This window comes from Condylura cristata, unplaced genomic scaffold (genome assembly GCF_000260355.1).
Source record: "Condylura cristata isolate star-nosed mole 26May11 unplaced genomic scaffold, ConCri1.0 scaffold00014, whole genome shotgun sequence".
Lineage (NCBI taxonomy): Eukaryota > Metazoa > Chordata > Mammalia > Eulipotyphla > Talpidae > Condylura > Condylura cristata.
Window position 1 is genome coordinate 35088982 of NW_004567115.1, and position 12773 is coordinate 35101754.

The 12773-nt window shown below is 40.0% G+C and overlaps 1 protein-coding gene across 1 annotated transcript in view; it reads right to left on the reverse strand.

The window, feature by feature from the left end:
* Positions 1-12773, reverse strand: part of MTMR7 (myotubularin related protein 7) — a 70162-nt gene that overhangs the window by 29410 nt on the left and 27979 nt on the right. The window contains exons 5-7 of the mRNA XM_012724787.1: positions 9615-9772; positions 4742-4870; positions 3295-3429 (exon numbers count right to left, since the gene is read on the reverse strand). Of these exons, the coding sequence (XP_012580241.1) occupies positions 3295-3429; positions 4742-4870; positions 9615-9772 (422 nt within the window). The remainder of the gene's footprint in view (positions 1-3294; positions 3430-4741; positions 4871-9614; positions 9773-12773) is intronic.

Below are 12773 nucleotides of genomic sequence, written 5' to 3' on the forward strand. Positions count from 1 at the left end.
TTTTAATTAAACCTGTGAGCACATTTGGACAGAACCCCATTTGCCACTGCCCAGTACCTCTAGCAAACAGGTCAGTCTCCTGGCTACCAAGGAAGTCTAGCACACTCTGGAACAAAAATCAACAGAATCGGTCTTTAAGAGAATGAGAGCTCTAAGCAAACAGTTTCGGACGCATGTGGCATGTGCATGCACACGGTAAATACCAGTGGGGGAGACTGGCAGGAGACACCAATTTTCCTTAATGGATCAGAATCAAACTTCTTATCGCTGAAAGTAAACACACTCACTGCTAAATATACACTTCAAATCCAAGCCTTTGGATTAATTTATTTTAAATCTGGACTATGCCTGACTCAACAGCTGCCACATTTCCTAGAAGGTTTACATAACTTGGATCACTGGTCCTGAAACGAGTATGTGAATCTGTTTGCTTTTATTTAAGTCTGGGAAAAGGCAAGTGATGCCCCCACCGTGTTTTCTTTTTCTTTCTCCATCTTGTCTTCAGTGTGTGTCTGAGAAGCGGAGATGACTTACTTGTCACAAGTCAGTGCTGCTAAGAGGAAACACAGAACCGTCCCACGTTAGTTCATAAAAAGGTGAAGTGACTAAGGAGCATGAGGAGCTAGAGAGGAAAAGCACACATCAAAAGAGAAGAGGAAAAGTCAGAGACTTCCTGGCCTCTTTCGGGTCAAAGTCTTCAAGAAGAGAAGTTACTTTTCCCCCCCCAGTCTGAAGCTCTCACCTGTGTTACTGTACTTTGAGAATGCATCCAAGAAGAAGAAATCTATATACATTATGCGCAGCACATGGCCAGCCTTGCGACCAGCCCAGCGTGTGATCAGACTCGCTCATCGGGCATCAGAGAGTAACTCCGTCCTCACTGCTCCAGCCACATCTATCCACAGCCATCCTGTCGCCAGAACCAGAGGGGACCGTTCCAAAGTCGGGGACACTAGGAGGGCACTGATCTTACACCAGGACAATCAAATGAAGCGTCCAGCCCATGCGTCATAATACTGGATGAAATGTGGCTCCGATCAGCCATGAAAATTCCGAGACGTGAACCCAGAGCTCCCCAGTTCACATATGCCCATGTGTGCATGCCGTCTGTCCACACGGAAAAACTATTCTTAAGGTCCATGTGTTCGTTTAAGTGACCTTCATTCCTCCTTCCCGTTCTGATATTTATTCCCTAATGTTTTTTTTTAAAAGTCATTTATTTCACTGGCATATAATTCACACACCATTATTATTCATCCATTCAAAGTGAATCATAAGTCAATAGTGTTTGGTAGAATCACAGCAGTTGTGCAACCATCACTGCAATCTATTTTTAGAACACTTTAATCGCTCCCCTACCCCACTCCCCAAGCCCTCTACCCTTAGCTGTCATTCCACATTTCCTCCTCTCCCCTGAGCCCTAGCCTCCATCAGGCCACCTCTGTCTCTACAGGGCCTATTGTGGGCATTGCATACAAACGGAATCAGACAACGTGTGGTCCTTCCTACCTGACTTCCACTTAGTGTAACATTTTCAAGTTTCATCTGTGTCACAGCACATATCAATATTTTGTTTATTTTTATAGTCCATTGAATGGATGTACTATATTTTATTAATCTATTTGCAACTGATGGGAATTTGGCCATTGTTACTCTGATTATTATTAACCAGGCATTAATATTCATGGAAACTTTTGTGTCAACCTAAGTTTTCATTTCTCTTGTGTTAGGTGCAAAACCTTTGGGTCAAATGACAGCTGTATGTTTAACACAGCCCTTGGGCTCTTTCAACTTTTTCACGATTAAAAAATTTCAAAATGCAGTCCACAAGTAGAAGTTTCTTAAAATTCCCCTCTCACACCAGATAAAAGCACTAGTAACAGTTTGGTATAATGTTCCCCCAGTTTTTTTCAATGTATATAACAGTATATGATTTTATATTATAACAGCTATTACGCAAATGGTCTTAAACGTAGCTGCTGTATCTAGTTCACCTTCCACACCCCTAGAGATCAGCTGCATGTACCTCTCTCTCTCCAATCAGAGCTCCAGGTATATGTGCATTATTGGCTAGAAACTGTAATCCTAAACATGCTGAGCAGGGCCACTCCTCTGCCTTCTCATGTTGCTCTACACAGTCCAAGCACCTGTATGTGACTTTGTTTCCACATACTCACTAGCACATTCCTCGGAGGGAGCCACCTATGTTTGGGTTTGTGAGCTTGTTTAGACAGAAGTGGGTCTAAGGAATAAATTTATATTGGATATAACACTAGCTATTCTTTAAAATATAAATCTGAGTGGGAGGTAAGTATAAAACCCACCTGGCAACCTAATGATAAGATTTATTACTTCCTACTGACTGTCTTAATAGGTGATAAAATCAATACATTAGTATATGGACAACTGTAAAATAATATTTTAAACAACAGGCAAGAAGACAATTATCTACAAATCCTCCCTTCTCCATGGAATTTTAATAGGTGGGTGTTTGTGCTTCCAAATCTTTTTCTATATATTTTTGCACACCTACAGTTCTGTTTTGTTTTATTACATAAAGAGTAGGTATATTATTTTATGACTTTTTTTAAGATTTATTTATTTATGCATACAGAACTGGGGGGGGGTACAGGCCAGAGGTGTGGGGGCAGAACAGGCTGACTAATGAAGTTCACTGCTGAGGGGAGCAGCATGTGGGTCAGGCGAGGTCTGCCCCACCATGTGGTCACCTCCGGGGCGGGTGGGGATCGAACTCATGCTGAAATGACTTTAGCTTCTTAGAGCTGTGCTTTAACCTGCTGCGCCACCAGGGAGGGCCCTTTATGACTTATTTTTACTGAACATTATATTTGGTAAAACTTCCCAAGTAGTCAATGACAGAGATCACAAAGTAACTTTGAACAGGACTGAAAGACAGCTGAATGCCTCACAAAACTCAAGCACTGGAGGGCCTTAGTAAATTTCATATTGTCAAAGTGAATAAAGGAATTTTAAAAACAAACCAAAGAGTAAGTTGATGTATTTAGGACAGCGATCTCCAAATTAAATCACACTCATCTGTTGTGTGCACCCTGCACCTACCACAATGCTAGCAGCAGAGAGAAATTGCTGACATAAGCCCTTAAGGAGCTTAGAAGACGCAGGAAGCCGCCCAGCAGGCGGCTGTTGCTGACTGTGCAAAGACCTGAGCAGGTAAAGCAACCTGGCCAGGTGAAGGCCATCCACCTAGCCTGGTCTTGCCTCCAGTCTCATGACCAGAGCTGCAAAGAGAGGCATCCCAATGGCGACACTTACTTTAGGCCGAGTGTCCACGACGTAAATGAAGTCGCTGCCTGGGTTGGCTTTCCTGATGGCCTGCAGCATCTGCTCATCCTCCAGACACCGGGCGCTGAAGCCGGACAGGGGCTGGCTGCTCCGGCAGATGGAGGCCTGTAGGGAGTGGCCACACCAACACAGCTGCATCAGGCAGCTGTGGCAACTGTACCCGCCAAGGACCACCGAGTGCTTCTCCACAGCAGAGGGCTGCTCGGTCCACTTACACCTCACACATCATCCCTTCTGGAGACCGAGGTTGTTGTTTTTTTTTTAAATTCAGATATAAGAAAGCACAGCATAGGCAAGCTGTCCAAAAAGTCTTCTGTATAAGAAACTGGGAATGCATCAGATGTTTGAAGAAGATCCCAATTATAAAATTGGAGGTCATTTAAATAATCTACTTTTCTTCTCAATAGTACTGTTTCATTTTTTCTATTGAATATAGAAATAAGAAATAAATAGCTCCTCCTAAAATTTAAAGGCACAGGGAGATGAGCTCATGCAGATATGAATGGGGGGTACCAGCAACTGAATTCAGAAAAATTATTTCCTACACCTGGATGCTGAAGTAAAATAATAATAGTGCCCATGGGTGGAGATAAGTCAAGAAGTATGTGGGACAGGATACTCCACATCCTGCTGGTTCTCTGTGCCTTAATATAGGTCCTAGTGACCCCACATGGAGGGTGATGGTATGTGCCTGTTCAGTGCCAGATGTGCTCAGCATAAAAACTGTTTACTTCATGTTTTCTTTTAATCACAGAAATCCAAACTTTTCCACCTAAAGCCAAATAACTTCTGAAGTGAGTGGCGAAGATCATCCTTGGTACCCCAAATTTGTTTTCTTGTCCTCTACAAAATGGAACCCCAACTTTACTGTTTGTAGGAGTATCCACAAGACCGTATATTCTCACTTGTCTGATGCAGGTTTCCTGTGTTATTTAGGGATCCTATCAGTCAAATGTGATTCTAGTTCCTACAAATTATATATAATATATATATATATCTTTTAAAAAAACTACTTTTTATAAACAAAAATTTCTTATATTGAGACCCTTTTTTTAAGTACCACTAAAGAAAAAGAATGAGTCATGGTCTTCAGGGGCTTTTCTAAAGCAGACACTGCAAAAGATCTCCAGCTTGAAGATAAGCCCAGCATCCCCTACGGGAATGACTTAAAAGAGGATATCACTCACTTGAATGATTAAGTTCAGGTATTTCCTGAATCTATCCTCATACTTTATTGCCAAATAAACATGGAAGGTCAACTTCTACACAAGAGTTTAAATGCAGTGTGCTGTGTCATAGCACACAATATTCACGTACCTTTGTGAATTCAAACACATGCGCACAGCAGAAATCCTCTAGAAAATGCCTGTTCACAAGAACAGCAAAGCAGAAAACAAAAGCTTGCCTTGAGACTTACATGGTTATCTTTATAGTAGTAAGAAAGGGCAGGAAATCGCCGTCTGCTCCGGAACTTGGAACTCCCCACTATGATGTGTGCCGTGGCTGACTTGGGAACATACAGTTCAGTAGGGTAAGAATCACAAACCTGCCACAGAAATTACAAGGGGATTTTCAGGCAATCTAGTCATGCTTTGTGTACTGCCACAAGAAATTCCTGTCACCAACCTTCCAGGTTACATGCTTATATTCTTAACTGACTTTTTACAAAGGAGGCTATTTCAAGGAAACTAAAAGCTACTTCAGAAAAATAAAATGCAGATTACTTGCCGCTCAAGTCAGGACCTAAATCCTCAGCTCACACTAAGTGCATTCCTGTCTCGGAGCCAGCCATCAGGCCAAGGCCCTGCTGGCTGCTCCTTCTCCTCTTATTCCCAAATCTCACCCTTCCTTCAAGAGGCAACCCAAGTTCTACCTCCATCCCTGTGCTTCCTGAAGTCTCCTCCCTGAGTAACCAATTCATGTAGCTTTCTAGACCTGACTAGAAACACTATAACACTGTTGGGGACTGGCCAACACACAGAGCACAGATACAATAGCTTCACTTTTGTTTCCTCTGTGTTGATTTTATAAGTGGTAAGAAATGATTTACTCCTTCTATAATTGGCTAACAGTGTTTCTCATGAGGGGAACCTGGTACATGGGAGTGAGGGAAATCCAGGTACTTGGTACCCAATATAAATATTGTTGCTCCTGTTTTAGAACAAAGTTTTCTGACTGGTGAATAAAACCTCCACCAGTATTTCCATTTCCTTATCTGGGCACTCTGATTTCCTACTCTCTAGAACTGATATAAAACAGGAAGTTTTTTGAAACAATAGGCCAGAAATAATCCATAGGGTTAATACAAGGATCAAATCAGATAATATACTTTATATAAATTATTATGTTTGACAGAAATGTCAGTGATGGCCACTGTGATAGTAGTTGATCTGTTGCTAGATACATATTTTGCTTTGACATCAGCTGGTGAATCTTTTTGCAATGTAAGGTAGTTCAGATGGCAGTTGCCTGCGCTCTGCTAAGCAAAGTTATTTCCTGGGTATTTCAAGAGGAATTCTCTGGTAGGTGTGGCAACAGGGCAAATGCTTTATCTACTAGTCCCCTGTCCAGCTCTCCCTAGCCTTACCACTCTGGAAGGAATGAAAGCCCACCAGGAGTGAGGCCTGCACCTCCCAAGCTCATGTAATTGTCTGTGGTGATGTTATTGGCCCCAACTGTCTTTGTGACCAGATTGGTAAACTGTTGAGCAGGAGACAAAGGGTCACAAAAGTGATGTTCCCAGGTCCAAGGGGTAATTTCAGCATCTCATCAGATATTTTAGGGAAGATTACCAAATACATTACTATGGGCTGTGGCGCTGACACGGTGAAGGAAAATCCCATTCCAAGAACAGATGGTCCAGGGAGCACTTACAGGAATTCCTGCTCCAAGACGAGCCACTTCCTTCCCCATGCAAATCTGCTGTCTGATCCTTCCCTAAGTCACTCACCCAAAACATTATTACCCAGACCACACCTGCTTGTCTGAGGTTCAAGAGATGCCACATCATCTCACCAGCTCACAATGTTTTCTTAAAATAAGTTCTGGGTTTTTTTTAATGAGTAGGTTTTCAGGAAGTTGAGGAATACATCCTTCCAACAACACTACAAAATTGCAAAGTTACTGATTAAATAGAATAAGTAATGGGCGCGATTTCTCAACATACTGATTCCTCAATGTAGCACAGGGTTCTGGAGCTCCTGCCAGCAATTATGGTAGTTGTAAGAATTGTTGGCTATAAGGGTTCACATTTCCAACAAGAAATTATCTTTGTTGACCTGGTTATAGCCTTCCAGAAAATGCACCAAACAATGCCTGACAGTATCCACATGAGATGTGATCCAAACATCTTAATCTGACAGTCTTTACCGAAACCCAATCGCCTCACTGAGCACTTTGAGGTGAGAGCTGGTTATCAAGAACTGAGTAATATCTCATAGGCAATTTTCTTCTTTACATTTAGTACGTAATATTTACTTCAAGGAATTTATAGCATAATGGAGAGAAGAAGTAGTGGGTGAGCAGCACAAACTGATTTATATGTAAATAGTAAAATAATACAGAACACAAACTAGCACTATGGAGAACTGCAAAAAAAAAGATATTTTAAAATTATAGGTTGGGTTACACTTTATTTTATTTCAAAAGTAAGATATTAAAATTTTATGCTTTACTAGCTTAAAAAAAGGACTATTTCAGAAATGAGGCAGAAAAGAACTTTTAGCTTAGAGACTTATAAAACATACAAGTGTCTTATACATAGGGAGATTAATAATCATAATAGAGATGAAGTTGATCATAGTGGTGATAATTGGCCTGCTAAGACCACACAAATAGTAAAGGGTAGAAATGACTCTGTGTGCAGTCTCTACTCCATATGGACAACAGCGTCCTCTCTATCAGATGATACCACCAGCCCCTCTTGTCTCAAAGAACTTATGACAAGAAATTAGATAATGCTTATAAAGAAAGTTAAAGTAAACACTTCTTTTGATATCCTACAGGTAGAAGGATAGAAGCAAAAAAATAGGACATAACCTTCTCAATGAGCTATTACTCAGAACATATGAAATAGTCCATTATTTTTACATTGGTAATAATAAATAAGGATATATCACCCTTCTCCCTATTTCACAGATATATATATAAGACAAGAAAATCCCCTAGATTTCACCTTTTCTGCCTTTACATACTGTGTTGACGGTCTGTTTGAGTTTTGAGTTTGAAAAGAAAAGCTGAGTAACTCACGGCTTGCAGACTTTACAACACAGGACATAAGTGACTCAATATGAGTCACATGTGGGGTGCTACTTCTAGAAGGAAATTTCATCAAAAATAGGAAGAACCTACGTCTCCAAGAAAATATTTTTCCACATGGTGTCATTTAACCTCATTTTCTTCTGCACTCCCAGGATGTCTTAATATTCCTTCAAATTTTCTTTTCTAAACTTGGACTTTCCTATCTTTCACTTCAGAGCTAAAGATTCACTTCAAAATCACTTTGCATGAGAATTAACTATTCTGATTATTAGCTAGACACTAATTTTTTGAGATAAAAAGGCTCCATCTGTTCACAAGTGCTATGATTATGGATGTAAAGATAACTATGAAGGTTCAGTATCATAAAAGTGTCCATTCTATCCCAAATAACCTATCAATTCAAGATATTCAAAAGAATCACATAGGAGGATCTGACCTGTAGGATTTCAAGATTTATTATAAAGCATTAATAACCATAATTAGTCAAAATGCAATTATGGAAATTACACAACACCAAATTGGGACAACGACTGGAAAAGACCAGTACAATATGTACAAAAAATTTGTGTAAGCCTATTGACTGGAAATTCTACCTGTGGGGGAATAAAAGAAATTCCACCTTTAGGAACCCATCTTTAAAAAAAAAAAAAAAGAACTTTAACACTGGGAAAGGTACCAGGATGTTCTCATTGTTATTTAAAATAGTGAATGCTATTGACAACTATTAACAAAAATTAGAGACTAGGTGGGTAGACTATGACATGAGTGTTTTAAAACACTACAAAATATATTTGCTGATAAGAAAGTACTCACGAAATGCTATGTGAAATATTGTAAAAAGAAACAAGGTCCAAAATGGAGTCATGGATCCCAGGCCCACCAAGATTTAAAATGTAACCTAAGTGTAGTTTCAGCATTTTCCAAAAACAACCAGTCTGGAATTCCCTGGTTAGCACTAGTGAAATAAGCTAATTAATTAAGCCACCCCTCCACCACCTCACATCCCTAATGGATGGGGTATGAAGTAATCTGCCTGAAGTAATTCTCTTTTTTTGCTAATAATCCTGTCCTATTTTTTTCTTTTTGACCATAAAATCCTTTTATTTTATACAATTTCTTACAGACCTTTGCTAGGTGGGTTGTTGTCTGATACATGAATTGTTAAAATTATTAATTCAGTTGGATTTTTTGCTACTTAACAGAGTAAAAACAAAACACAAGGCATATATGCGGCCTGATTCCACTTTTCCCATATATTTGAATGGCTTCTCTTGATCTGAATTTTCCAATTTAAAGTGACAAATACACATTCATTATAATAAAAAAGTGAGCTATACAAATGGAAAAAAATATAGGAAAAACTTAAATATTAAGGCAATGACATGGTGGGGCTTTTATTCCTTCTTTCCTCCTCTTATAAACCTTCTGCAATGTCCTTACATTACTTTTATGACTGAAAATATTTTTTAAACTAACTGGGAAACAAATATTGATGTGTAAACCACCATAATGAGTACTATGGGATTACTTCTGCCACTCCTGCTTCGCTTCCTCTCCATATTCCTTCCTGTAAGTGTAGACCATTTCTCAACATTTCTCTAGGGAAGCCTCTTGGTGACCTTGTGTACCAATCAAGAGTTTAGTGAGTACAGAGAGGAGCTGGTGCCAAACTGCCATCAAGTTTCTAAGACATCCCCACTAATCACTCAATGTACTATAAAAAGACGATGGGAGAACAAGGTCCCAGCCAGCTCCCCGCTGACCGCTGGCTCTGGTGCTGGCCACTGGGCACTCTGGTTTTCCATTTCCTCAACCAGCAGAGGAAAGAGTGCAGAAGAAGCGCAAAAGTTTTCCTTGTTCAAACTTTCAGACTCTAGGTGCAGGTAGGAAATCCCAGGTGGCAATGACCAAGGGAAACTGTAAATCACACACTTGAATTTACAAAGAACTATAAAAACTAGAGGAGATCAAGCAAGTCATGTTTAACGATCAAAACGTGATTTCACAGGGCTTATCTGGAATGCACTCACTCTGTAGTCTCTGTTCACATCACTGAGCTGCCAACTACTATTAAGGAAGCCCATTCGCTTGTATTCCTCACTGAGATCAATCAGCATCCACCCTTGTTCACGTTCTTCTTTATCCAGTTTGGGGTTGAATGAAAAACAGTACAACTCCTCATATTTCACTGCAAGAAAAGTGAAAAATAAGATCAAATCAAGTGAAGCCAAAGCTAGGGAGAAAGTGGCCCAGAAATACTTCCTGGACCAGAGAACCCTCACCCTCAACATGTTCCCAGGAGCTCCCTGACTCTGTGGGCAAGAGAAGTGGACCTCAAGACAGCTGGACTTGATTTTGCAGGGCCTTCCTTCCTTTTAGAAACAAAAGAAACAAGAGGTCCAAAATGGAGTCATCTATGCCTAGCTCACCAAGATTTAGTGCTGCCTTTTTGTTTTTCTGCTGCTTTTGAGGATATATTTTCCAAGCCACACAAAATATGAAGCTTTAAAGTCAATTATGAACATATATATTCCTTACACATCAAAAATTCAATACATTTACGTGTATGTAGCTTGGGCTTGGGGTGGTAACTTGGCCACTGCCACATCCTGATGCTTGAGGATATTAATAAAGAAGTAACACCATGGTAGTAATACCTGCAGAGGGATCCAAATAGTATCTCAATTAAAATATATGAATAAGTAACTTTAATAATAATAGAAAAAACAAAATAGCTGAAAAAGTAGAATATATGTTTGTACTGAAAACATCCAAACTTTGAACAAGTTAACCATCACAGTTATGCTTCTCAGGGGATATTGATAGGAGTCAATAAAAATATGTCCGTCTTTAATATATGGCACATTCTTCCCAAGGGGCAACTTGAAGGATGTATGATAAAAGTCTCTCAATCCTGCAAGGGTATCTTTGTCTTCATGCAGAGCTTTTTATGCTAATGTGGCCATGCTCAATAGTTCTACCATTTCCCCATCACCACCGCCACCGCCAAGGCCCTGAATAGGATCCCACCACCAGGGAGAGACTGCTGTAACAACAGGCAGCCAGAGATGAAGACTCAGTGTCAGCTTGTGATTATATTGAGGTGACTAATCTACAAGGGAGAAGAAAGATAAGGGTAATATTTTAAGTATCAGACATTTACATTAGAAGACTACGATGTTTAGGTGAGATAAACTGCATTTTATTTCATTCTATCTCTTGATGTCATATTTCTGAACTTCAAAATTTATAGTGCTCACTTTGCAACACATGAGGAAATGCACACATACAGGTACATGCAATATGGAGCAAACACTTTCACGCTTTCAGTAAGAACTATTTCTTGTAATCTTAGCCAACTGTGCAGATGGCATATAAAATTGAGGTCTTGTTCTGGGAACAGTTGACTTGTCACTGATCCATCCTTTCCATCTCAAAGTAACAATTTCATGACTCAGGCTTCTGATATTATATTGTTAACCACAAGTGCAATTTGTTTAAGATGTCAAAAGACTTTCTCTTGAGAAAGCCTCCATTCCCTCATGAACGAAGAGCTAATGAGTAGGGGTAAAGATGGAAGTTCAGTTCCACTTGTTAAATATTTGCAAATAGTTTTAATGTGGAAGAAAATCCATTCTCTGACTCCTGAGAGTTTTCTGTGAATGAGCTGATGCCTATTGCCATAGAGAAGAGGCAACAAAAGTATATAAAATTAAAGCAATAATTTACAAGGAGATCTTTTTGAGAAGGTCACTCAAGTTGGAAGACCTTAGAATGGGTTGCCAATGAAATGATGCCATATTTTCTTTCAGTTTTTTGTTTTGTTTTTGTTTTTGTTTTTGTTTTTTAAGGAAAAGGTGGTCAACCACACTTCCGACCCAATATAAGTAAAATTCTACACGAAAGTAAGAAGCACACATTTTTGTTAGTCAAAGCTCAGCTTATCAACGTGGGCACATTTCTTACCCAAAGGTCAGCTAAGGGAAGACATTCAGCTGAGCACTCACTGCCCACTGTGAAAAATTAAAAAGTGCCATCAACAATGATGCAAATTTTATTATCCCCTTTTGCAATATTCTGTTCTCCTCACCTCCTACAACATACATAGTAGCATGTTTAGTAGTGGGCAAGAAAATCATTAAAAGCAAAAGCAGTAGGGTTGAGAAACTTCTAGTCACTAGTATCTGAACTGAGATAAAGTGTCTGCTTGAGAAAGGTCACATCCTTGATTTTTCACCCTCTCTTACAACAGACCTAGTAAGGACACTGCTGAGTTCTCACAGCAGGAGCTACCATGCCCTATATAAAATGTCTCCTGCTGTTAGTGTCCGGTCAACAGGCAGGGTCCTAAAGGCCTCACTCCAAGGCCCCATCACTGGAGGCCACAAGAACTCTCCCAGGAGAAGCAAAGGCCAACTCTATGCCTCTGGACTATGAAGAAAACAAAAAGTGCATTTTTCATTTAAAACGTGTTCAGAAAAAGTTAGCATGGAAATTATTCCAGTATTTATTTACCTACTTAAGTCATAAAATTGCTAAACAAAGGTGGATTTGGTGGTTTTTCATTTACTTAAAATTTCTGACAATTTCTAAAATACCAAGTTAACTTAAAAATAAGCAACATTTGGGGCCCTCCTTGGTGGCACGGCGGGTTAAAGCACAGCACCGTGAAGCTGGCGTTAGCCGCTTCAGTGCCAGTTTGATCCCCGCCCTGGAGCTGACCCACATAACACAGCAGACCTCTCCTGTCTCTCCCACTGCTCCCCTCAGCAGTGTACTTCTTCAATCTGCTTGTTCTGCTCCCCACTCTGACTAAGGTGAATCTTTTCACCGCCCCTGTACCTCTGGCCTGTACCCCACTTCTGTATGCATAAATAAATAATAAATCTTTTTTTTTAAAAAAGCAACATTTGGGCTACTTTTCTAGGAAAGGTAAATCCCATTTAGGACCAAGTAGACAGTTGAGCCCAAGTCCAGAGATGCAGGTTTTGACTCTTTTTGCAGTCTTTCATCCTGTGTTCTTTAACACAGAAGCCCACCCACATTCATGTTCACTGTATCAGGTTCCACCCCATCCTTCTCATCAGCTCCTTCACTTTGGTAATGTCAGTCCTACTTCCTAGAGAAGCTCTAAGCCACCAACTAGAATCTCTTGCAACTCAGAAGTACTTATCCTGCAAATGGTCCTA